This window comes from Ambystoma mexicanum, chromosome 9, assembly GCF_040938575.1.
Source record: "Ambystoma mexicanum isolate Mex_15411 chromosome 9, UKY_AmexF1_1, whole genome shotgun sequence".
Lineage (NCBI taxonomy): Eukaryota > Metazoa > Chordata > Amphibia > Caudata > Ambystomatidae > Ambystoma > Ambystoma mexicanum.
The window spans coordinates 329,025,035-329,051,999 of NC_090931.1; the positions used below are offsets into that span (position 1 = coordinate 329,025,035).

At 44.7% G+C, this 26,965-nt stretch overlaps 1 protein-coding gene and 1 long non-coding RNA gene across 6 annotated transcripts in view; one reads left to right on the forward strand and one right to left on the reverse strand.

Moving 5' to 3' along the window:
• Positions 1–23,753, forward strand: part of CLIP2 (CAP-Gly domain containing linker protein 2) — a 705,753-nt gene extending 682,000 nt beyond the window's left edge. For all 4 annotated transcript variants that reach the window (XM_069614741.1, XM_069614743.1, XM_069614740.1 and 1 more), the window contains 5 exons: positions 5,573–5,729; positions 7,426–7,585; positions 10,334–10,519; positions 11,974–12,036; positions 22,700–23,753. In XM_069614741.1, the coding sequence (XP_069470842.1) occupies positions 5,573–5,729; positions 7,426–7,585; positions 10,334–10,519; positions 11,974–12,036; positions 22,700–22,711 (578 nt within the window). In that variant the 3' untranslated portion in view covers positions 22,712–23,753. The remainder of the gene's footprint in view (positions 1–5,572; positions 5,730–7,425; positions 7,586–10,333; positions 10,520–11,973; positions 12,037–22,699) is intronic.
• Positions 1–26,965, reverse strand: part of LOC138488027 (uncharacterized) — an 80,863-nt gene that overhangs the window by 37,709 nt on the left and 16,189 nt on the right. Inside the window, exons 2-3 of one of the 2 annotated variants that reach the window (XR_011274578.1) lie at positions 13,875–13,964; positions 12,375–12,455 (exon numbers count right to left, since the gene is read on the reverse strand). This is a non-coding gene — a long non-coding RNA (uncharacterized lncRNA). The remainder of the gene's footprint in view (positions 1–12,374; positions 12,456–13,874; positions 13,965–26,965) is intronic. The other variant, XR_011274577.1, reaches the window with a different exon arrangement.

A 26,965-nucleotide genomic window follows, 5' to 3' on the forward strand; every position in this document is an offset into this window, starting at 1 on the left:
TCTGGGAGGTGGAATAGCCCTGATCTTTCCAGAGTGGGTCCCTGCTTCTTTCATCCCTACGCAAGCCTACTTCTCCTTTGAATGCCTGGTCTGCAGGCTCCCAATCTCTCCTGGCCTCTCTCCCACTGTGGCCACCAAATGGCTGGTCCCCCTCTTCCTCTCAGAATGGGCTGACCTCTCCTCTTCTCTCCTTGCCTCTACTTCTCTACTTCTCCTACTTGGAGACCTCAACATCATCTGGATGCTTCCATTCCTTCCTCTGGGCTCTTCCACAATCTCTGCGACACTCTCTCTTTCTATTCTACACTCTGGCCCAACACACTCTGCAGAGCACACCTTGGATGTTCTCATCTCTTCTGACATCCCCCTCTCCAACCCTCCCACCACTCCTCTCTTGGACTGACCATGTTCTGCTCTCCTCCCAACTGAAGCTCTCTATCCCCCAGGTGAAGCCCACCCCAGCACTGCCACCAACCTTCTCGGTCCACCGGCCCATAAAGTGTGTGTCAGTGAAGGGCTTTGCTGCTACTTTCTCTCCTCCTACTCCTGCGACTGACTCACACTCTGACACAGCTCTCTCTAACCTGCATCTTTCTATCACTAACACTCTTGATGTCCTTGCCCCTCTCATGAGAATCTGCCTGAAGCCTACCTCCAAGTGCAACTCTTAGTATGACTCTGACCTCGCCACTCTAAAACGCGTGCCCGGTGGCTCAGAGGAAGTGGAGGACATCAGGCACATTCTCTGACAAACTGGCCTGCCCCCTGCTCCAAAGGCAATACAGACTGTCCTGTCCAAGAAGAGATTCCACATGAAAGCCGCATCTCTGCGGCCTCTAAAAACATGGCCAAACTCTTCAAAATCTGCAAGGAGCTGGCCAATCCTGTTGCAGTCTCCACCTCTCCTGTTCCCTCCCAGGCCCTTTGTATGGCTCTGGCTTCTCACTTCACCTCTAAATCTCAGGCCATCCTGTCCTCTCTTTCCTCATCCACTACGTCTACCTCTCCCGGCCCTCTTCTGGCTGCCTCTCCCTCTCCTCCTCCTTTCTCTTCTTTTTCTGTAATCACTCCTGATGACGTTTCTAGACAAGTCCGATCTATGAAAGTGTCATCCAAATATGTGCTCCCCTGGTCCTCCAGAGCCATCAAGGACCACATTGACACCCTCGCTGCTGCAATGACTCTTTTGCCATTGGGACTTCCCTTCTCCCCTTAAGCACTTCCTTGTGCACCCCCTCCTGAAGAAACCTTCCGCCGATCCTTCTTGTCTGGCAAACTACTGCCCGATCTCTATGACTCCTTTGCTGGGCAAACTCTTGGAAAAGCTGTCCTTCTCCCAGCCTACTCTTCACACTGAATCTGTTAGATGTCTGCATGACTATCAGCCTGGCTTCCGAGCAGCCGGAGGCACGGAAACTGCTCTCCTGAACACCCGTGAAGGTCTGCTCACTAATCTTGACTCTAACCTTCCTTCTGTCCTCTTCCTCCTTGATCTCTCCTCTGCTTTCGACATGGTCAATCATGGCATCCTGATCAATCGTCTGTGAGAACCTGGGCCCTAGCATGGTTGACCGTCCTGGACCGTCCCTCTCAGGTCCAACTGGGGTCCTTTCTCTCCACCACCTCTCTCTCCCTCCACATGTGGTGTTCATGAGGGCTGCAACCTCTCCCCATGGCTTTTCAACACCTACGTGGCCGCTTTGGCCCACCTCATCTCTACCTTCTCCTCTAACTTTCAGTGTTATACGGATGACACTCAGCTCTCCTTCAGGCTCCCCTCTGCCTCTTCTCCTCTCTCGCTCATTCCTGACTGTCTACCCATGATTCAGGATTTGTGCATCTCCAACGATCCATGCCTCATTGCCAGCAAGACCAAGATCCTCCTCAATGGGACCCCTGCTCCCGCTTTCCCTCTTTCATTCTGGCCACCCTCCTTGGGCCATTTTCCTGCGGCTTACTGTGAGGCAAAAAACCTTGGGGTCATCTTCGACTCCACTCTCTCCTTCTCTCCTCATATCACAGACCGCTCTAAGAAGTCCCACTACCAGCTGCACCTCCTCAGAGGTATTCTTCGCTTTCTTACTTTCCTCCAGAAGCTCACCATCTCCAGATCCCTGGTTCTCTCCAGGCTGGACTATTGCAACAGCCTCTTTCTCAACCTACGTTCCTCTACTCTCAGCTCTCTGCAACTAATCCAGGACAAGACTGCGAGACTTGTCCTTGGCCTCAAGCCCAGGGATCGTATGTCTACAACCCTGGAATCTCTCCACTGGCTCCCGGTGGCTGCAAGGATCAAGTTCACGACCCTCTGCATTGTCCACAAGGCTTTCCAGGGTCGAGGGCCCGCACTACATCCAACTCTCTCTTCCCAAACATCTTCCTTCTCAAGAGCTTCGCTCAGCTACCTCCAACTCTTTGATGGTCAGACGCTTCTCCAGGCAGAGAGTGGAAGGTAGATCCCTTTCCTCTGCAGGGGCCTCCTTCTGGAATGGCCTCCCTGTCCCTCTCAAACTCAAGCAGGACCAGCTCAGGTTCCGGAAGCAGCTCAAGACCCTCTGTTTCACTTCTGCTTTCTCTCTTTCTCTCCCTTGCTGACCCCCCTGTCTGCTTCGCTGGCTGGACGCTTGGCTACCCTAGGAAACCCTATGGGCCCTAGGCTCCTCCACAGCCTGTAAGCACCTGCACTGCCTCCGTGCAGTTTGGGGCTGTATCTGTAATCCTACAGTCCCCTGCCTCCTTGCAATACCCAGAGCTGGCCTCCCCACCTGCATTTACTCAGAGCAATTGCTGCCCTGATCGCACTTCGTTCTTTCCCTCCCGTGGCACTTCTCCTCTCCCTCTTCCCCCTGCACTTGCAAGATCTGAATGACACAAGGCCCAGTAAGATAGTTTGTTCGTCCTCCCTTTGTCTCCCTTCCTTGTCTTGTTGCGCCTACAATCACTTGTGTACAGGCGCGTTATAAATGACTCATCATATCATATATCATGTATGGCAGTGTTCCTCAGACGTTTCACATAACGGACACCCCAGGAGCTCCATTCCATTGGTGTTTGGGGGCCCTACACCTAGTCGTTCCCCAATCCCAACAGTTTGCACAAGAAGTGTCTGGTGGTGGGCAGGCTATTCAGAGTGTCGTTGGAGTAACTAATCTCCTTGTGTATTGTTGTACTGTGTGATTTTACTTTGAATGGACAGTGAACTTGTTCATTGGTTGTGTTGCCAACTGTCACCTTTGCCCTTTTTCCCTGACTCTTGGGGTGCTCCATGGGCATACTTTGGACACCCCTAGGTGGGCCAGACTCCCCGTTTGCAGCCCATGCATGTTGTGAGATGTGTGATTTTTCATTCTGGTACCTGCAGTCCAGTGTGTGTGGCTGGACTGTTGGGGAAGCATGTCTTGGCCATCTACTGCTGTATCATGAGTCATGTCCAACTCCTTTTGGTTGCAGCCTGTCGTGTAGGGTGTGTGCGGGTGGGTCTTGCATGTGCAGGGCCTTGTCAGGGCATGCAATCTCTATGTGTGGGGTCCCCCAACCCCATTGCATGTCACTTGTACAGCAAGGTTTGTGTGATGGAACATATACTCACCCAATATCCAGGTCTGTTGGCCTCTGTGCCCTTCTATGTTTGCCAGCAGTGTGCTGTTCCGCAGGACCATGGCATTGTGGGTTGATCCTGGGAAGCAGGCACAGCAGTGGGTGATGGTGAGGTCTGCATCACAGGTGACCTGGACATTGAGCGAATGGAACTGCCTCCGCTTCCTGTTGACCTTCTCCGATGCCTGGGGTGCCACCTACTCTATATGGGTACAGTCCAAGGCTGCTACCACACTGGGCATGTGTGCCATGTAAAATCTTGCATTCTTGGCTTTCTCCTCTGCCAGGGTGGTGGGTAGTGAATTGTGCCACCCCACATGGCGCAGGAGTGCATCCAGCACCTGACACAGCACTTTAGTGAAAGCAAGCTGTGAGATGGCATGCAGTTGGCTCACAATGTGCTGGAATGTGCCCGTGGCAAGGAAGTGCAGGACCAACACCAGCTTTACCAGCGGTGGTATGGCTATCCTGATGGCGATACTGCACCCTGTGTCATCCTGGATCTGGTTTAGCAGATCCCGCAGTAGTTTCCGTGTTGAGGCGGTATAGGGTGAGGATCTGACTGTTAGTGAGGGTCCATGGTGTGGCCCTTACCCGGGGTATGGGCGCACACCTTGCATGGTGTCTCTTCCTCGCCATCAACCCCCTCCTCTCCTCTGCCTCATGTTCCCTGTGGTGGTCCTGCGGCCCCTGCAGCTCTATGTTGGCATGGAGCATCTGCATGTGAATGCTGACAGAGACCGTGGCAGCATGGTGGTGTAGGGAAGTGTTTGGGGAAGGTGTGGTGGCCCTTTTGTTCTCTTCCTGTGTGCATTAGGTGCATCATTTCCATTACCTGTATGCATTTACCGCCTGCTTTCAGGTGTATGTATATCCGCCTTGCTTTTGCCGGTATTACTGGCAAAACACAGCAGTGTTACTGCCATTTCCCAACTCGTAATCGGCCAGTAATACCATTGTGCCGGTGATACCGGTGCTGGCTGTTATGCCGCCGGATATTCCATTGCCAGTTTTACCGGCACCAGAATTTCCTGGAGTTGGAAATACCAGGAACTGTATTGCCGCCAACTCGTGATTCACCAGAACGGAGAAAAAAAAGTGCCAATAACCGGATTTACCTCCACTTTTACCGATAACTGCAAACTCGTAATGAGTCCCAATGTACCTAAGTAACTGTCTAATGCTAAGATTTGGGAGCTTTTATATTTCTAAACCCTTCAAATAGTGTTTGAAATGCATAATAAAGACTGTTAAATCTGATGATTCTTGTGTTATAAACATGCCTGACAGTTTGTTCGAGCAGCAAACATGGCTCCTTTGTAGTCATGTATGTGCCTCAATGGGGTGACATGGAGGGGACAGGGCAACGGTGGGCCTCTCTCGCAAGTTACTGCTTTGCAGACACTGGGCCTCATTATGAGTATGGCGGTAGCCGTCCCTGTAGTACAGGCACTGCTGCAGCCGGTATTGATTTTTATCCGGTGACCAGAAAATGGCAATTACCGGGTCATTACGACCTTGGCGGAGCCGGTAATTGCCCTTTTCTGGGTGCCGGAAAAAATGATTCCCCATTCCCATTTCAGCCCCATAGGGCTCAATGGGAATGGGGAGAGTGGTAGCAACGGTACTGTTATTAACGAACCGTTGCTACCATCAAGTTCTGCTTGCGGGTGCCGGTACGGCCACCCGGTAAAACCTGGTGGCTGCAAGGGCACCCGCGAGCAGAACTCATAGTATGCCGCTAGCGATACCGGCGCCGTTATTGCCTTACCGCCATACTCGTAATGAGTCCCACTGAGTCGACCGAGTCTTGGACCTCAACCATTCATTCCACCTGAACTGCCTGCCCTATTTGTAGATGTCTCTTAGGTAATGATTTTAAAAATCATAATGAAAATGCATCTAAGTCAAAAAGTCATCTAAACAGGAAAGTGTTTCTGTGTTTGTTGAATAATTCTAATTTTTCCACACGCAGGAATGGAAAATAAATGCAGGGCTGGTGATAAAAAGATGGAAAGTTTAGCAAAGGAAAAGAAGAGGCTGGAAACAGAACTTGAGACTCTGTCTAGGAAAACCCACGACGCTTCAGGTCAACTGGTCCTGATTAGCCAGGAGCTAATTAGAAAGGAACGGTAAGACATGGGGGAATATGTACATGTTATACACTAATAATCAGAAATGCAGTAGGGAATTATCTACCAGAAAGGTCATGTTGGCATACCTCCCTACTTAAACATAACTGTGCCAACCTGGACAAGGCATTTTATCTATTTGTGTTGAGTTTACCTATGTCTCAGAATTCAGAACACTTAAGAATAGGCTTTATTTGGAAACTGATTTTAAAAAAAAACGTGGTCAATTGTGGTAGGTGTACAGATACTGGATCAGCCAATGGTGTTGCACTCTGCAAGTCGGCCAGTGGTTGGCTAAAGAAAGATTACATTACTGGGTCAAAGTTCATCTTGTTAATCAAGTGAGGTGTCAAGCCACCAGCTGTGACTTGAAACCACTAAATTATTTTGCACCTTTTGAACATTCTATAGAAATGCACAAGGTTTTATTTGTGAGCATTTCGCATTGTTAAAAAAATCCCTGAAACCAGAAAATACTGTGTTACGTTATCAGGTATGTTTATTGGAACCACAAAATGGGGATTATCAGACTCCATGTTATAATTAGGGCTCCTAGTTTTGTGTTTTTACCGATTTTTACACATAAATACAAATGGAAATCGTTTCATTTACGTATTTATTTGTGAGAGGGAAAAAAAGCAGAAATGCAGGTGTCATAATTAGCTTTTCGGACTGTCAGTTTGCATTGTGGACCCGTGGCTGTACATAGTAACACAAACGAGAAGGTAAAAATATTTGAATTGTTTTAAGGGCTGCCGAGATGTTTGTCACTTCAGCAGAAGGAGCACCACTTTATTGTTAATGTAAAAATGGATCTTGGATTGATATGCAAGAACCAAGCTGTATGAGATTCCCATTAAAGGCACCAAAGCACTACATTTTTATTTTGAATACATGTAAAAAAGCACTATTTGCAACTTATTTGCTTTCTCAGCAATTATAAATGTGGCAAAATACAGATAAAAGTACGAAACAAATATGAATAATTACAGATGGAAATGTTGAAAAAATAACTACCATAAAACTGGGAGCCTTTTACGATTAAAGTAAGGTAAATAGCAAAAGTGCAGTGAGGCAGGCACATGACAGAAGATGTTTTGGGGAGTTGCCAAAAGGGACCGTCGTGCTGGGCAAAGAGCTGATTGGTAGGCAAGGCAGGGGGGGTCTCAGAATACAGTCTGCCAAAATGGAGGATTGTGAATGGGGCCAGGGAGATAGGCAGGGCTCTAGGAGAGAGTTTGGTCGTAGATTTGGAGCTGGAGAAGAGAACAGTCAATCAATGAGTACGGTCACATGGAGTCCCCTTGCATCAATCTCTGCCCGGCAGTGTTTGTCTTTACTGTAGGAAAAATGATTGAATGCATTGTCATGTGTTTTGCCATTGGGGAAAAGACTTGGGTGAAATGACATCAAACTATTCCTACTATTATAGCTATTTCAAGCTTCCTGTACAATCAGTGATCTTTTTCAATTATGTCTTCTTTGTTAGGCAGATTGGATAGCTTTGTGCCTAAAACTGCCAATGAGCAGCCATCACACATACTTTTAATTGTTTTGGGGTAGTATGGATGTTGGTGCAAGTGTAATGCAAACTTTGTTGGGATTTTTGTCGTGGAAATGTATTAGTAGTATATTTAGGGGCGCACTAGCATTGTAGGGTGATTTCTCGCCTGCCTCCTTCATCTTTCTGCAACAGGAGCTTGAACGAGCTGCGCTTGTTGCTACTGGAGGCCAATCGCCATTCGCCGGGGCCAGAGCGGGACCTGAGTCGAGAGGTCCACAAAGCAGAGTGGCGGACGATGGAGCAGAAGTTGAAAGAGGACATCAAGGTCCTGCGGGATAAGCTGATGGTGCTGGTGAGTAACAGCAGAACCTCTCGTTTCCAGTGGAATTGGGTGCGGCCTGTCCTAATGTGTGCATTGATTTCTGTAGCTGGTGTATTGATTACAAAATACTCCAATGCTTTGGCACAGTTTTCAAGGTGAAAATAGTAAATCGTGCAATCTTAGAATTTACGGCATCCAAATGAGATTATATTTCAAATGGCTTTAAAGGAGCTGTGTATTTCCTGTTCGACCCATTAATCAGATTTTTTACTTGATTCCACCCCTCCAGCCCCCCCAAACACCCATCCTCCCATTACTTCATTTAGCTGCAATCTTCGCCATCAGCTCTAATGGCTTTGAGGTCACCATTCCTGTACAGAATTCTCTTGTGATTAACCATATAATAGAAACTTATTTGCCTTGGTTAAAAGCCAGAACAGTTTCAGACCTTGGTAAGGGTGCGCGGGAAAGGAATTTCAGTTCTCAGACACTGAGAGGGTGACCCGCTGAAACCGAGGACCTTTGAGTTTAGGCATCCCATAAGCGCAATGCTTTGTGTTGATTACAGCACCAGAGGAAGCTGCGTTGCATTGGCTGGGCTGAGAGAGATTGAAGGCCTGATTTGGGAAAGTGTTTTTCAATGGGAAAATTCCATTGAAAAATGCTTTGTAAATCAGGCTCTATGTAAGTCTTTAGTTTGAAAACCTAAAACGTGCTGGAGACTTTTTCAAGCGTTTTTCCATCTTTCTATGGGCCCTCGTACTGCCTGTCCTATGCCTCTCCTATACTTGAGAGGTCCATAAACTCTTCAAGATAATCTGCATTTCTCTATCATTGTGGTCCATTTAACTGACATCAACCAGAAGAAATTGGGGTGCCAGCACTATAGGCAAGGCTGTCTGTGTGAAAATGCCAGAGCCTCCAGCTTAAGCTCCCCACTTCTCTACACCTTTCCAGATCCTTCTTCAGGCGTCACTGGTTCCTTGTTCACATCCAGAGTCCCCTCAGTGTCCCCCCTCTGCTCCATCATCCTGAACAAGTTTTCTCTGTACATTTGCACTCTCTGCGGGAGGGTCAGCCAATCAGGTTGCTCCAAATCCGAGCAGAGTCTCATGATCGAAGCCTGGGTTCGAAGCAACCCGCAAGAGGACACACCCGGCAGCCAGCTTTCTCCCACTTCCCGCCCCATCCCTCATCTCACTGTCTCACCCTCCCCCCAAACCTGATTCACTAATTTGGGTGGGGCGGTGCGACTGCGCCTCGCCTCACCTCACTGGTTGTTCATGGCCACCCTAGAAATGGAAGAGGGGCTCCACACTGAGACCCTCCTTCTATTTTCATGGTGTCCATGTGAGGTGAGGATGAAATGGTCAGGAACAATGGCCTGCCGCAACCCATTGTTCCTGACAAATGTGTTTCTCTTAGCACCATTGCGGCTTGGCATGCGGGGCTGGTGGGGCTAATAGCAATATGCATCCGTTCTGAGGACTGAACAGGGTGGTAATGGCATTAGGCCTTGCGTCAAGGCCCTTGCTTTGCTCGGGCCTGTAACTCGGGCCCTGGGCGCGTTACCAACCAAGTTCATCCCTCACAGCGGGTGCTTATTTCTTAAACAAAATCAGGCTTGGGCCACTTTGTTGACCAGTGTGGGCCAGTTTGATGATTTAATTCACTCTGCGGCTAGTAGTTCTGACCTAAATAAATATTCTCTAAATGCACAATTTTCATCACACTTTATCAAAAAAGTCCCCCTTGGTTACTATTCAAACAGTGCCACAAAAGGAATGAATTGCCATTTGCAACTGTGGGCCACTTTTTCATCGGTGATAGAGATAATGTTATGGCCCAGTCCGACCCTGAACAAACATGCTATTTTTTGCTTTATGAGTCAACACATGCCATATGAAAACATATGTGTCCGAGCCAATAGACTCTCAACAATGTTCGGAAAATGCAGACAGTTATTTGACTAAATCAGTTTAACAAGAAGGGCCAGTGGGGGCTTCTTTAAGCAAATAGTGGATCATTAGGTGTTGGGGCAAGGAGACTGGGAATCCGCACATTGGGGCTCATTACACGGACGGCGGTGGACCAAGGTGCTATTAGCACCTTGGTCCATGCCGGTAAAATACCGGCACCGCCTTGGAGGAAAGGGGAATTACCGCCCTATTCCAAGGTTGGCGGGGCGGTAATTCCCCCTTCCCCCATTGCCCTTCCCCATTCCCATTTTTGCCCCATAGGGCATAATGGGAATGGGGAAGGTGCTAATTACGGTACCGCAAATTGCGGTACCGTAATTAGCACCCTGATCCCTTTGCGGGTTGGTTTTTAACGCCCGTTAAAATGCAGGCGTTAAAGTACCAACCCGCAAAGGGACCTCGTAGTAAGGCAGTAAGGGTTAACGGTCACCCCGTTAACCCTTACCGTCTTCCGTGTAATGAGGCCCATTGTCACTGCAGCAACATATTTTTGGTTGAGTGGATTTGACCCCTCACCTTGCCTTCAGTGTTCTACCAATCTTTTGTAGAGTGTTTAAACTGTTAGTCATTCTGAAGTGGTCACTCATACTCGAACAAGATTTTGGCTCCAGTGTCAATTACTGCATTACCGCCTGTTCGTTGAAGCTCTTCAGTGTAGCCCATCTTGTCAGAAGAGCATCGTATAGATTAAGAGTCTTCGGCCATTAGATGCAGGCATCTACCAATCACCACCAGTTACTTTAGATGATCCCTTCCCTGAGTACAATCTCTCAAGCATATTTGGCATTTCTCTGTCTAGGATAAAGAACGGTCCGTGTTAGATCAAAGGCGTTACTCGTTGATCGACCCCGCCTCGGAGTCCGAAGTCCTCAGGCTGCAGCATCGACTGATGAGCACTGAGGATGCCCTGCGCAACGCGATGGAGCAGAGCCAGCAGATGGACAAACTCATGGAAGCTATGAGGTGCCCGCCTGAGAAAGCACAGGTAGGTTCCGCACAGGTAACCCAGCCTAGATGTGACTATTTGAGACAGAGCACCACCTCACTTCCAGCATCACTTTGTTTTCTTCTTATTTAATCTCAAAAACCCAATTTGATGGAAAGTGCAGACACCGCTAGGGTGCAGTGCTAGCATTTTCCGTGCACTTGCAGAGCGATAGATGGAGAGCAGGCGAGGGAGAGACTGAAAAGAGAGGGAAAGAGAAAGACTGAGAAAGGAAATGAGAGAAAGAGAGATGTCACTCTTTTGTCTGGAACTGAATGTAGGACATGTTTCCTTAAAGCAAAACAATAGTAAAAATACATAATCAGAAATGTGTATTGTACCCTATTCTAATTCAAGCATATCTTTTTAATTGTCATGCTGGTAAAATATGTCTGAGCTGAAATATGTCCCAGGTGAATGAACATTGCAAAACTATGGTCCACAAATGATGACTTTAGAGCCAGGCTAGTCACTGGCATCTTGAAATGGTGTCCTACACACTGCAGACTGTGTATGGATAGAAAAGGGGTTGCAATTAAACATCATGTCAACACCATTAACAAAAACAATAGTCTTTCATTTATGAAACATCAGAATACAACAATATTAAAAACAACAAACACCTATAAAACTGAATTACAAACCATTAGTAATTGGATGTTCATATTGTCAACGAGTGACATCTTTTGTATGTAGTGACACCCAATAAAGTCTGCAACTTTCAACCCTACCTTACCTTCAAGAATATTTTTTTTAAATGGTGTTATAGTTTATAAAAACATTTCATAAATACAACATAAGACATGTAATAAATATATTTACAAAATTAAATGCTGGGTACATAGCCTTAAAATATATAGTTTTACAAAGTTATACAAAAATCATTACCTCCTACATATTCTTTAGTAATTCATTAAAGGTTCATAATCCATCCCAGTTTCACAGCGAGCCTTGTGGTCAACCTCAATCCGGGGGCTACTTTTTCCATTGACAGGGGAGTGCATAATTTGTGTCCATCGTAGCAGTTTTCCCCTAGAAGTTTGTGTATAATCTTTAGGAATCCTACAAATGCTACTATTAACAAAGTAGAATGCCCATCCAACAGACAGGCCCATCCAACAGACAGGCCCAAAAGGCGTCTCAATCTACCATAATGGGATTCTACACAAATCTGCCAAAGATTTGAATTCTCCAACCTAGCATTGTATTGCAATCTAAATGGAGATGTTTCAAGGTTTCTAGCTTCCTGGGCTCCTCACATAAAGAATTGGTTCTTGGATTGTAAAACACATTTGATTTTTGAGGGTGGCAGGGAGCATATCCTATCCACTCATTTCCCCATAGTGTGCCTGGTGCTGAAATAATGTCATGTACATTTATTTTAACTTTGTATTTAATGTTATTAATGAACATATTCAATGATTTTTCCCATTGGCGAACATCTTCTGTTTCAGATCTCGGAGAACTCAGGATCAGCAAATGGAATCCACCAACAAGATAACCCATTAAAACAGGAGGTAAGAATGAGCATTTTGTGGGGATCCCACTTGGTTAAGATTTCTCCAACATGTCTCGGAAAAATACATTATTTCTTATAGAGTTAGTTAGTGGCCCTGTTTACTGTACATTGGATCCTAGAACTCAATGTTGTGTTCAGTTCTGGCCTCTACATCCCTGGAAGTCTGATTGACACAAATCTGCCTATTGCCTATGTATGACTTATCAGGATTTATATGACTGAAGTTTGTGTAAGGTAAAAAATTACTCTTATTTACCATCCCATATCCTACAACCTGGTCAAAGTCATTAAATCCAACAGAAATGTATAGGAAAGCCGGTCCTTCTTTGTTCTCACCTCATCATTTTGGAACTCAGTTCCACAGGAAATCCAGAGATAAAACAGCCTCCTTATCAATAGAAAATATGTAAAGTGTTCCTTATACAAAAAAAAAAGAGGGGGAGAGAATGTTGGGTAAATTGATAGAGAAAAACACCCATAATTTTTTGATTCTGATAAACAATTAATCAACATCTCAGACTCATGTGCAAAATGATGTTGTTACTGAAATCAGATGGATAGAACACTTTGAAAAAACATATACAAATACAGATAAGGAGGGCAGAAGAGTTGTGGAATACCATATTTGGGACCTTAATTTTGAAAAATAGGACATAGAGCGAATAATTATTAAGGCTTCTCACTCCAGAGCCACTGGTCCTAATGGCCTGACCAATCAAATACTAAAGGCAGATAAACAGCTGGTCCCATATACTCTTTGTGCTTTTTAAGGACATTCTGCTCTGTAGATACATTCCAGATTCTTGGAAGTTGTCAATCATTGTGCCTATTTACAAGAAGGGCGATCTGTCGGATTCTATGAATAACAGGCCGATCGGCCTTCTTGATACCGATAGTAAGATCTTTTTGGCACTTGTGTTGGAAAGCCCGGAAGTATGGATGACTCAAAAAGGTAAACTACCAAAGCTCTGAATATGCTTCATGAAGGCTATGTCTACAAATCTAAATGGCTTGCTATTGAATATCATGCAAGCGAACGTATGGTCTAAAAAGGATGGCACCTTGTATGCAGCATTGGTCGACTTTTTTAAAGCTTTTGATAAGGTCCATCATGGCTGTCTGTGGCAGAAGCTACACATATGGGGAACACCTCCTCTCTTGTTAGCCATAGTTGAGATAACACACATGTTTTGATCAAACTAGATGAAGCAGTACATCTGTCTAGTCCAGTAGATATTGCATTGCAGCTGGGGTGTATTTTGGGCCCCTGCATCTTAAATTTATATTTGGCTCATTTGTTGAGATATTCCAAGTAGTGGCATTCATACGTCCTAAAGTCAGAGGGCATGGGATCTGCTGGTTGGAATATGCAGACAGCATAGTCTCATTAGACACTACACCAATAGGCCTCCAGTGGCTCCTCATTGCCTCCATTAATGACCTTGACATTAATACAAATAAATCATCAATCATTTGTTTGGCAAAAAATGCAAAGAAACGCATGGGTTTTATTGCATATAAGAATGAAATGGCATTGGTTGGAGAGGTAACCTATTTGGGCTTTAATATAACGGCACAACCTAACATATTGATCATCCAAATAAGAATAGAAAAGAAAATATATCAATTGGTTTTTCAGATGAGAAGGATTTATCAAAAGTACTATACATTTTCAATTAAGCCATTGATCAATTTTTATAAAGGAAAGGTAATTCCGTCCATCTTATATGCCATGGGAATTGAGCCGCAGGCTTACCGGTTGGCATGGGAGCGATTAAAGGCAGAGTATGGAAAATGTGTAACATCTTAAATCCCCCCTACCTAGGCCATCCCTACCTTTTGAGCTTGGTTTCTTGTCACTCAAGGCTTGGTTTCAGTGGCGGGTAGTATCATCATATGGTAGGCTGTTGTCTCCACCAGTGCAATCTATGTATGAAGAATTAAAAATAGCAATGATTTCAGAGTCAGAACGTTTGTTAGCGCAGTTAAAAATAGCGGAAAAACTAATTCTGAAACAATGTAGATTAGAGTCTGATTTAACTGAGAACCGATATTGGGTAAAAAATGTGTAATGGGAACAGATTGGATTGAAACAATTAATAAGGCATGAAATTAACGCCTCTATTCTCCCTTCTCTAAGTTAGAATAACAATTGGGAATACTTCCAAAGTATCTTGAGAAATTACCTAATGGATTTTTTTCGAGAACAATTTGTGAGATTTCGTTTAATTTTACTGCATACAGAAGAGATCCTCAAAGTTTGTCATAACAAACAGGAACGTAATGGTTTATGCCAAATATGCTTAGAACAAGATACAAAGCAAACGCTAAAGCATATAAGGTTGATTGCTAGGGATGGCAAAATCTTCGACAAAGGCTTCTGGGGCGATTCGTCCATAAGATGGAAGGTCTGAATTCAGATGACTTTTGGGATAGGCCAAGTGCTGGAAATAAAACTTTTTTAAATGAAGTAGGATTAGTGATGTTTAAGTAGCTCTGTGGAAAATAGTGTATGTAGTTTTTTGAAAATGTTTAAGAAATGGCTTCTTAAGTGGTTTTTATGATGAATAATGATTTTGTATACTTTTTGTACAATTTGTGTAATCATTTTTGTATCAATTCTATTTGACTTGTATGTAAAAATGTTGTATGAATTAAGTGAAAGGCAAATTACATTTTCTTTGGCTAAAACACTTTAATTAAGATAATAATAACATGACAGCATAAATGTTTCAGAAAGTGTACAGCGGGTGAGTGATTAGTCTCTAAACTCACCAAAATCCATGTGACCAGTGCATATCTCAAACGGGCTAGAAGTGATCAAAGGCACTCATTAGCTGAGTGATGCTTATTTTCTTTTTTGAATTTATATGATGGCCAGTATCCAGTGGTCACTCCCCCATACTTGCGCATTTCAGTAGAGAAGCCCAAGGGGGAGCAAGCATGTCATCTGAGCACGACTTCCAGATCAGCCATATGGCAACATGTGTAAAGCATGTGTAAGGCATGAACGGCTGCAATTAATATGTGCAAATAAATCAGGAGTGAGAGTTGTATGGCTGTCAGGATTGCCCCTCATAGAGAAGATCTGCTTTAAATGTTGACAGGTGTGGGAAGGTTGGCATTTGAGCATGAGGAAACCCAAAGGCTTGTGGTGTCCAAACCTGTAAGATACCAAGAAAAGGCTCTAGCCTCATGTCCACGGTGAATTAATCAAGCCTGTATTGAATGTGACATAAAGAAGCCTTACCTCCAGTAAAAACTGAATACTGGGGATCAAACACTATGGTGATAGGTTCCTTCCCTCCTTAACCGTCCCAACAGATCGGTTGGTGCCCAGGTTCAATTAACAGATTCATGGCACCAAAAGATTCTCTGATGAGGCACAGATGGTTTCCAATAAGCCTGCTAGGTATTCATGCAAAGACAGGCTTGTTGAGGTCACTACGACAGTATTGCTGACTTTGTAGGCTTTTCATATGGATAGGAAGTGTAGGCATTATGATAAAGTGACCACCCAGTCATCTTTGCCAGGACCCTGGCATGGCATTACCAGAACATAAATCCTCCACCATAGGATCATTCTAGTCACTGCAGGTGACTTGTACCATGGGCATTATTTTGTCTTTTTCTTGTTTCTCTTTTTCTTACAAGCAAAAATCAAAAATCTCCTGTGCAAATAAATACACATTTATTATCCCAATATAAATCCATTACATAAAATAAATCATTTTAAAAATACATGTGTTTAGATCACTTTGGTTCTACAAATCTTTTTCAACTGCAATGCATCACCTGGAAATACCTCCTTCCATCTAGTAATTCCTTCTTAAATGTTACCGAGCAACTGTACAAGAACAATCTCTCAGTCAGCAGTACTGTTACATATGGTTCGTTCAATCCAAAAGTGATCTGTACTCTAAATGTAACTTCAGCCTAACATATATTAATATATGTCATAGTATACTTAACATGTTTGAATTCGTTAGTGTCTCCAATACCAAACATTCATCAGGAGTAATTCACTAGCTTCACCAAATGTGTTAACCAAAACAACAAAGGGGTCTCCAGCATGCAGAAGAAAGTGCAGCACCCCCCAGAAAAAACAATTGCTATTAAAAACATTTAATTCTTGTTTTCTTTTATGAGTAGTATGACGCACAAGTCTTCAAAAAGGAACCTGCAGATGACATATTTTACAAACATTATTTCATGAGCTAAATCAGTTAGTCATATATTAAGGGGGGGCAGGGTTATAAGGTTATAAATGCCTTTTTCTTAATGATAGGACTCTTTTGGGCTGTCCTCTAATTTTTGAGAAGAGGAGAAAGCGCCACTCTGTAAAAATACAGATGGATTCCTGTTAGTATCGAAGTAGCGTCCGAACAACAGTGCCACCACAACTACCCAAAGCCAACTCTCACGCAAGGAATCCATTACCTATATCTTTCGTTTTTCAGAACTTCATTATAATTGTAAGGAAAAGAACCTTAATCTGACGTAAATGTGATTCTTAGATCAGAGATTCAACCTATCAAAGTAGAGAGTTCATAGAAAAGCGGTGTTCTAATATCGTTCGCTTTGAAATATGATTATAAGACATCTTCTATCCCTCGCATCCTTACTATACAGAGGGAACAGTTCTGAAAAGTTTTTTTAAGACTGGGCTCACCGATTAATATAATGGATAGGGATCCTTAAATCTAAAATCTTATAGAGCTTGCAGAGCTTTTGTGCAAATCCAAATAATACAACATCCTCAAGTAATCTATAACAACAAAAAATGTCCCTGGATCACTAATCTCTGCCCTGTATCCCTACTTAACTGATTTCAGTATCTAGCACACCTTGCAAGTCTCACCGCAGTGTTACAGAATAGCTTGGCTTTTCCCGACCAGTCTTCGTCCCGTGATGGATTAGGACGTCCTTGCACTTCACTTCCTTCAATCCTCTCCGAGCTATCACTATGCATAGAACGTTAGATCCTTGATCTGTCTGGAACCGCTTCCCAGTACTGGCAGCCAAGCTATGGAACTCATTACCCCTCTCACTAAGATCCGAACCAGCCTTCCACCCATTTAGAAGAAACGCCAAAACCTGGCTCTTTGCGCAGGAACCCTAGCTCACTCTGTCTCTGGCCCATAATCTTAGTAATTACTGCATATATGCTTCATTTTTGTAAATGTGTGTACATTCATGATCTCATGTTTAAGTGTTGCATAGCCTAGCTCACGTATATTATATACTTATGTAAAAATCGCAACCATAGATTATAGTTTATAGTAACTTGTGTTCCTGCACCATGTAATTATGTAACCTGCACCCTGTAATTATGTAATCAGCTGTATGTATCATACCTTGCAGCCTACTGTCCGTGTATAAACGCATGTAAGCACAATATGTATAAAGTTTTACGGTGTGTGCATAAAAGATATAATATTCCTGGTTACTGGGACCATCACAGTCATTACGCTTGTTGCGCTGGACATACGTAATACACGTGGCCATGCTAAATATTATATTGGGGAACGGCTAACATATCCTCCTCCCAGGGGGCCAGGGAAAGGCCATCGCAATCAGACCCTGACTCTGTGGGCGGATATGTGAGGGAGGATCACCTGGGTGGTGGATACTTGGTGAGTGGGGATGAGGCACCCTTGGGTGAGTATCCCCACAGTAGCCACAGTATCCCCCATTTCCCTTTTCTAATGAATCCAACGTCCCCCAGGCCTTTATAAGTTATGACTAGTCCCTTCCCTATCTTTTGCATAACGCATCTCCCAGTAAACACCACTTTGGTACTGGGACAAAGGAGGGACACATCAGAAGCATACATTAAACACCCAAATCCCACTTTGGTACTGAGACGAAGGAGAGACACACTAGAAACATACATTACTATCCCAAACCCCACTTTGGTACTGAGACGAGAAAGAGACACACTAGAGCCATATATTAAATACACAAACACCACTTTGGTACTGGGACGAAGAAGATGCAGCAAACACTGACAACAAACTGCAGAACTCACTCTGCGCAGTCTAGCTCCAGCTGGTGTGATATTTAAAAGCCAGTGCTGGAGCTGTGAGAGGACGTGAAGGAGAGGGACGTGTACATGGGAGAAGTCATGCGGAAGTGCTGTGAGAGGTCCAGAGAAGATGGAGAGGGATGCAGAGCAAGCGCAGTGGGAAGCTAGCTGGAAGCAGGCCGACGAGGGAGAGCTCTGCAGAGGAAAGCTGAAGCATCCCTCTGAACTGGAGAAGCAGCTGGACAGACAGGGGAAAAGCCGGAGGAGCACCGCCAAGTGAACTGCACTGTTAGAGGTTGGCCGTGTCACCGAAGCAGTAAGGTGCATTGGCGAGACCGGCAGGCGAGAAGGAAGCTGTCTGTAAAGCCGTGGGAGGACCGGCAGGACGGAGAACACTTCCAAGAGATGACAAATGCTGCAGCCCCACACCACTCGTCGGACACGCCAAATAACACTAGTGAGTCTGCCCAGCAGCGCTGGCAGTACCGGGGCATACCGACACAGGTTTCATGGGGGATATTTACAATATATGTTAAGCGGCTAAAGGAAAGAGACTGTAATTACTTGAAATCCCTCTTTTAAGTACATTTGAAACATATACTGAATAAGTGTGTCAAGCAAGTAATAAACTGTGATAAAGCCAGAGAAAAGATGAATACCATTAAAGTGACTCGGAGGACGCTTAAATCACATGCTATGCACAAGCCATCATCTAGTGGTAGCCGCAGAGTATTACATTTTATGTTTTCGAAACACGAAAAGGGACATTGACAGGGCGTGCCAGTAATACTATTCCTAGTGTGGCGTGCACTGTACCCAAGGTCCTTAAGTGTTGAGGTCCCTCATATAGTTTTTATCCGCCATCGTAGTCAGACGCATATCATGGAGTTCCTTCTTGGCTGATGCCATAACTTAGAAAAAGTTTTAAGTTAGTCTTTCTTTCTGTCCTTTCGACAACCGTACACCGCAAGATCTCCGGCAACGGCTTTCAAGGACAAGACCATCCATCGACGACAACAACTCCCTTCTCAACAAACTTTGTCTGCGACCTATCTAGGTCCCAACTGGCCTCGGCCCTGTACAGTGGGGAGAGCGTGGGGAGGTTCATATTCCAGTCGTAAGGTTTGCAGGCCAGACACTTCACCGTTGCACTATATAACCTGATGAAAAATAGCAAACAACTAAAGGTGAAATGTCTCATTTCAGTACAGCAAGTTCCAGGGAAAACATTTGTATTGGTCCTTGAAGTTTAAAACATGCACACGCACCTTTTAACGTTTTCAAGCACTGATCAAGCAAATATCCTCTCTTGATTTCGTGTGTGTGATAATTTTATGAAAGGCAACTGCCTTTCATTCTGTGCAATTTGGGTGATTATGCAAAGCCAATATAATGAAATGTGCATATTTCACCTTGATATGCTAATTTCAAGCGACGTCACATCCAATTGCGTTTGTTGATGAGTCCTCCCACTTCAATTTTTAGGACTTGACCCCTGCTTATGCTTGCTTTAACCTGGATGCACGGTCCTCTGCATCAAGGCTAAAGCAAAACAGGCATTGGCAATGCTAACAGTTTGGGCATTCATGTAGGCATGGGAAAGGCACTGCTGTATTGGTATTAACTGGCCGGATAGTAGCACAGGCAAAATGGTTCGAGTACCTGAGCATCTAATAGCAGTGCCTGGAAAATGCCTAATAAGTAAGCACAAGCCAAAACTGTTGGCTTTGACAATGCTTGTTTCTAACAGGAATTCAGTGAAAGACATGCATGGTGCTTCTAAATCGAGTGGCTGAGGGAAGACCTGGTCAAGACATGTTTATTACACGAGTGGCATGTTTACAACTCCAAGGAAGTCATTAACTCTCAGAAAACTCCTTTGAGAAAACACTGACAGGCACTTTGAGGGCAAAGTTTGATGGTAACACTTGATTAAAGCTAGCTTAAGGAGTTCTGAGGAGGTACTTTGGGTGGGGGAGCAGGAACGAGGTGGGAATTGACATAGAGATTAGCATGGCAATGGGCAGTCAATGGGTGGGCAAATAACCAAAACAACAGCTACAAGCTTTGTGTCCGTCCTCCTATGCCATTTCTCCCTATCTGTACAGTGCTGTCATTGGGGTGGATTGTTCCAGATTGGGAATCTGGCAAAAAAAAGTCTCCCTGTATCTCAGATTAAATCCTGGGAAATCTATGTGCACAATACAGTTATTTTAGAATGATGTGGGCGTTTGTGTTTTAAACTATGTCAGGCAGGTATCTGAACCGTGGTCACTAGGTTCTGAAGTGAGACACTTCCACCACAGGACCACTTGAGTGTCTGAGCAGGTGCCATGTGAAATCTCTTGTCAATGTTGCACTGTACTGGAAATATTGATGTGCTTTTTTAGATTTAGAAGGGGTGTAGACGGTGTACTTTGCTGAAATGATGAATCCTCTGAGAAGAGGCAAATGTTTATGGGGGTGACTAACATACCTATCCTACACCGTCTGAATCCTGCTCTCGCTGGACCCAGCCCCTTTCCCTGTGCTAGGTGGGGTGCCTCAATAAAAAACGTAAATTTGCACCTCTATCTGTTCTCTAAAGCAATAGTTTTGGCTTATCAGTGGCACTTTAGCCACCTAATAACCCAAACTAAAAAGAATGCCATGCAGTGGTGCAACACCATTGAGCAGATCGGGCTCTCACCCCCTCCCGAATTGTTGGGCTTTGTTGTCTTGACCTGGCTGTATGGGCAGCACCAGCTCCTTTCTATAATTAAGGTGGTATGCCTGATGGCCAAAGGGAACGTGAAATAGCTATTCAGCTGTCTAGCTGGGCTCACGTAATTGGGAGGGAAGTGGGAGCAGGGCTGGCTGAAGATGCGTCAGGGCTGGTGAGGGTCTATTTCTTTTTGATGTTTGGGGGGCACCCCTTGCCTTACAGTTCAGAAAACTAGACCAAGGCACCAAGGAGTGCTTACATCAAAAATTAAGTCAAAAGAATGCAGCAAGGTGGTTAAAAGCTGCAGACTATTGGTATGTTTCTGTGTCATATGACTGCCAACATGGAGGCAGCTGCTTGGGGCCCATTTTAACTGTAAAAGCTGAAAGGCCCAGACGCCACCCCTCAGTGTGAGACCAACAGCGCAATGGGTTTATTGGCCCCACTCCACTTTCAAAACTGTCATCCAACCCCCTAGAATGTTGAGGCTTGCTCTGCCCTTGCCTGGCTGACCTATAGCGGGACAGAACAGGACACAGACGTTAAACGGTGCCTTGGCTTTCCAACAAAGCATTTCACTGTTAGCGCATACATTTTTAGGCAATTAAAATTGTGGTGTGGGATTAGCACTTGCACGTCAGGGGAGTAATTAGAAGGGAAGTGGGGGCATTCTGAAAGCAGTCCTTAAGTGTGAAGTTTCTGAAGTGAAGGAGTTAACTGCTTGTAACATTAAAGCTTCAACAAAATAGTCTCGTTCGAATGTGCAAAGAAGTTAGCTGCCCCCACAGAAGTAAGTTAGCCCCTCCACCACAGCCTCTGAAGTTAGCACCTTTCACAACATTTGAAGTGTTAGCTCACCTACCTCACCCCCTGAAATGTTTCCCTAGGTGCACCCCTAATGCCATGCTCCTGCACCTAAAGTGAGCAGCGGACACTCACACTCAATTTAGAGGTAGTCGTAGGTGGAAAGCAAATGCTGTTAGTAAAGCTGTTCCCCTGCCACGTTGGCAGACTGGGAGGCCACCAGCAATCCAGACAGCATGGGACACCAGCCCAGTTCAAATTCTTTTAAAATGATCCCCTCCATACACCACAGTGAACGCCTCTATTCCCAGAAGCACTGCCACACAAAGAAAGACTTGTAACCCCATTGCTAGCACGGTTGTGTCAGCAGGTAATGAAGCGATGGTCTCTCTGAAGCACTTTGCTCAGAATTACCATACTGTGAATAGTTGGTTTCATAGAGTGCTGCATACCCTGCTTCACAGCATTATTGTTAAACCAGAAAGAAAAACGGATTTGACCTCCCTAGGCTAGAACATGGTATCTACATTGTGGGCACATCAGCAGCAAGCATCTAACACAGCAAGCTATCGGTCGTGCATGTTAACTGGAGCTGGATGTGCCTAGTTAGTGACCAGCCCTCTCTTTACACTCTAGGAGGGAAGTGTTGCAGCCTCAAAGAAGGCCCTTTAGGCAAGCTGGTGCATGGTTTTAATAATGTTGTCTCTGAGGCACCGCTGGGCGCGAGAGCCATGGGGGAGAAGGTGATCACTGCAGGGGATAGTGGAGCAGCTCAAAACCATCAGGCGGCAGCCTTGGCGGCTTTGATGCTGTCGGTCCACTGGGTGAACGCCCACCTGATCTATTTAATGCCAAGTCCACCCCTGCCCTGTCACACCAGCGAGAGACAAAGTGCAGGCTTAGCAGAAGTCATGCGTTGAGCTATGGTAAGGGGGACCGAAGTTCTATCTCTAATCACCTGCTCTCCAAGTTGTGTGATCCCGTGAAATCACGTATTAACCTCTTTTTTTCACTTACCTCATCTGCCATTGTTTGAAGTGTTTAGAAACAGGCCTAATATCTGTATTACAAGTGATACAAAAATCCGGACTTCACTTTCTAACACAGTGTTTCTTCTATTTCCAGGAAAAGCACTGACACCGAGGGAGAAGAGAAGAGGGCCGCCCTATGGACTTCTGTGCACAGGCAGGGGAAGGACACCTGCTTGGAGAGGAACCCGAAGCCCCGCTTCTCTTGCAGACTGCCACAGTATTTCCGCTTCCGGACAGTGACGGCGTTTCTGATGTACGGACCGCTAGAACCTGGACAGTGCCCGTCTATGGCACCCCTGGCATGCTCTCCCGCGGAACAGCACGCCTGGGGTCTGCTGGCGCATCGCCTATTCTCTTTGGACTCCAGCTTGTGCTCTTCCTACCCTCTAAGCTAGGCAGGCTAAAAAAGGGAGGATTCTCAGTGTCAGCCCCCCGCGAAGCATGGCCCTGTTCCACGGATCGAACCCCTGGCATGGTCAACGGACGTCCAACGGCGGCGGCTCAGAAGAGTTTCCCAGGCGTACGCCACAACACCGAAAACTGGGGTGTGTTAGTCCGGATGAAGAGTGGGCAGGTTAATCCATGTTTTAGATAGCCTCACTGACCATAGAACGTCTAGTGTCACTAATACCACTCTAGGCCCTCTTTTGCGCAGTAATACCAATTTATATCTGCAGTGCTACGGCCTTTGGTTTCACTATGGGCACTATGTAGGCGTGCTCTTATATTAGAGGTGAATAAGAAGTCAACTTCTCCTTACCGTATATTCACGTGGCCTTGAGGAGATATGGGAGGCGGTGGGAGACTCGACAGGCAGAGCAGACTGCCACCCGCCAACCTTTGCCTGGGAATGCTACTGGACGGAAGCAGCAGCCATTTTCCCTATTCCCTCATTGGCATCAGCCATTGTCTTGAAAAAAACAAACTGCGCTTGTGTTCAAAGTATAAAGTGCTCAATGGCTCCCTGGCCCTGCGGCAGAGCTCTTACGTCACCTGGGGAGGGGGCACAGGCGTGACTCCCAGCGTACTGACACCCTTTTATCCTGATGCTGTCGCTACAAATAGAGAATTGTAACCCTTATTTAAAAAAAAACAGTGCTTTGAGCATCAGACAATAAAGCTCTGCATTACACTACTGGTACTTTCAACTATTGTGCGCCTTCTGTATTTCTTCCTCCCGCGTCTCCTCTGTTTTTCGTCACTATGCATTTTAGCCCCAGTGCAAGGTTTTGAAAACAATGCCATCCTCATGCCAAAGGCCCGTCTTGGCATGATTATTCTAGGTTCACATTTTGACTCCGCAATGTGTATTGATGAAAACCAAGGTAGTGGCACTATAAACAAGCACTGGCAAAGCCAACAGTTGTGGCCTTTGTAGAAGCATAGGGTAGGCATTTGTCGTAATAGTACTACCTGGACATTCGAAAATGATGTGAGTAACTGGGCATACAATAGCAGAACCTAGAAAATGCCTATCTAATACCTACACGTGCCAACACTGTTGGCTAGGAGACCCACATTCTCTATATATCAAGTGTCTGAAGGCACACTTGGGTGAGACATTGTTATTCTACCAGGTGCTCGTGTACAGCAGCAATCAGGCCATTTACTCTCGGAAAACTGCTTAGGAATAACACTGTCAGGCCCTATATAGCAGAAGGTTTGTTGTTACAACTTCATAGAATTCGGTCCAGGAGATGACAGGGGTGTGTGCTTGAGGCAGGTAGTAAGTAGGTGGCAATGGCCTTAGCACGTTCACAAAAGGATGTTGGTTATATGAATCTATGAAATACTATTTGATTTGGTTTAACTAAAGCACAAGACGAATGAATAAATCAAAATACACATCCCTTTACACATTGGAGTATAAAGGTAGATATATATCACTTAGATAGCACAGCGAGTAGCGTGCTTGCTTTGACATCTGTGCAGAGCCTGTGGATTCAGGTTCGAATCCCAGCAGGGCCAAACTCAGCCTTTCATCCTTCTGAGATCGATAAATGAGCACCACACACTGTGGGTAATAATAAGCAGCGCTCAGATGACTGAGGGTTCGCAGCGCTATATAAATGCTAATTATTATTATTATTACTTTAATGTAGATTAGCCAGATATCAACACAAACCCAAGCCAATAAGGGTCGTAGCAACAGATCATTGCAGCAAGTATTTCAACGGGATTCAGATGAGGGCAAACAGACATGAGTCCAAGCTTTGTTCATCGGATCTTGAAGTGCCCTTTGCCCTCTTCCTCGTGGCAGATTCTGTGCCCCTACACCTGGCTCTGGTCTAGGAAGTAAAAAGAATAATGCATCATTGTCTGCATTAATATTCATGTCTACGTGTAATGCCAGTTCCCCCCTTTATGCAATGAGACATTCACATAGTATTTACGTTAGTGTTAGATGCGATTTTCCCATCACCAACCTTCCAAATACGAGGACTATCAATAACCGAGGGGTAACACACAGGCAGTCGCATGGGGTCCCAGAGGGTATGACACTATCAGGAAAGCTGCAATGCTTTTGGAACCCAGTTGTACAAAACAAAGTGTATAAAAAGTACCTGTATGTGAAAGAAGTCATGCAAGCATGTGTTACAAATGTTTGTGTTTCTTTAGTAGGGATTGGCATGGCAAGGGTGGGTACAAAACCAAACACCCACCCGCTGTGTTTCCTCTTCACATCCCAGCTCCCTCCGATCTGTACTCAACTACAGTAGTTTAAAATTATTGGTGGTGCTAAAGTGCCACCTAATAGCCAAAACTAATAATATTGGTACATATTGCATTGAATGGCAACTCAGAAAAGACTGTTTACACACTTCACATTCATCTTGCAGAGAGAATAAAACACAACTTTTGCTTGCTTACACTTAAGTATGATGGCCATCTTGGAACTGTAAAGGTTACAGGATGACTTCATGTCGTCAGTAACACACCGCTCCAGTCCGGCCTTTTCATTTAACAGCCACATGCATTGTGGGAGTTGTAAACTTGGTTCATGTCACTCCAACCAATTGAACATCAGTAACACATTGCAATAGTTTGTAAAAGGAAAACCCAGGACTGGAATACTGTGTGTCTGGTGGCATGTATTCGTCTAGTATTTAGCAATATTATACACATTGTAAAAATAAATCTGTACACATTTTGCTAATCTTATTACATTTGCAAATTGTTTTAAGACAAATTATCAACACTGGTTGATTTTTGTTAAATTAAGTGTACACTTGTCTTACAAAAAACTCTATAATGTAGTTAATGTTGTAGTAACTATTCTATTCCAAATCTTCATTTTGTAAGTATTTATGCAGAATATTGAGGATAAACTTGGCGTTCAGGGTTTATCTGAATGTGAAGAAAAGGAAATGTTCTCTTTCAAGATGGCTGCCTTAATTACGAATGGATCAGGTGCACTTAAAGTGTTGTTTGCTTTCTTTTCTCCTTTTATGTCAGTAAGTTGCACAGTTACAATTGCATATCCATACTTTCTGTATTTGTCTTGACGCTGGGATGAAATCGCATGAAAAATGGCTGCAGGTCAGCTGTGTGGACCGTAGGTTATCTTGATAAATGTGTCTTTCTAACTACACACTACATTGACTTGTATTAACCAATTTCCCACTGCCTGTATTATTTATAGCTGTTGATTGTTACATTAGCAATTAGTACTCGGCGCAACGCAAAAAAAAGCCACTTACCTATCGGTCCATTTGCGAGCCTTACCTTCTGATAATTCCGCACACGTCGCACCGCATCCCTCGTGCCGGTCCTCGCTTTTCTTCTGTGTTTCTTCAGGATGCCGTGGAAAGGTAGAAGGGACAACACGTAGTCCCTTCTCCACAGTCATTTTTTTATGTTCACCTTTTTTTTACATTTGAGTCAATGGCCGCCATGGAACGGGAGAAGGCACTACGTGTAATCCTTTCTCCCCTTCCATGACAGGCTTTTTCTTTGTGTACAATGACCACCATGGAAAAAGAAAATTGACTGTTTTTCCTTTCTTTGGCGTTTAAAAAAAACGCGGTAACTTTTTTTTCCGGCTGCGAATCGCAGTCCCTTCTCCACAGCCATTTTTTTTGTTCACCTTTTTTTACATGTGAGTCAATGGCCGCCATGGAAAGGGAGAAGGGACAAGGGAGAAGGGACTACATGTAGTCCCTTCTCCCCTTCCATTAGAGCCATTTTCTTTGTTTACTATGGCCACCACGGAAAAAGAAAATGAACTATGTTTTTCCTGTCTATGTTTTTTTTTACAACTTTGTAACTTTTTTTTTCCAGCTGCGAATCGCAGCTCGTCTCGCAGCCGGAAAAAACAACATCATTAGTACCCCAGTCTAATGGGCCAGGCTACTAATGG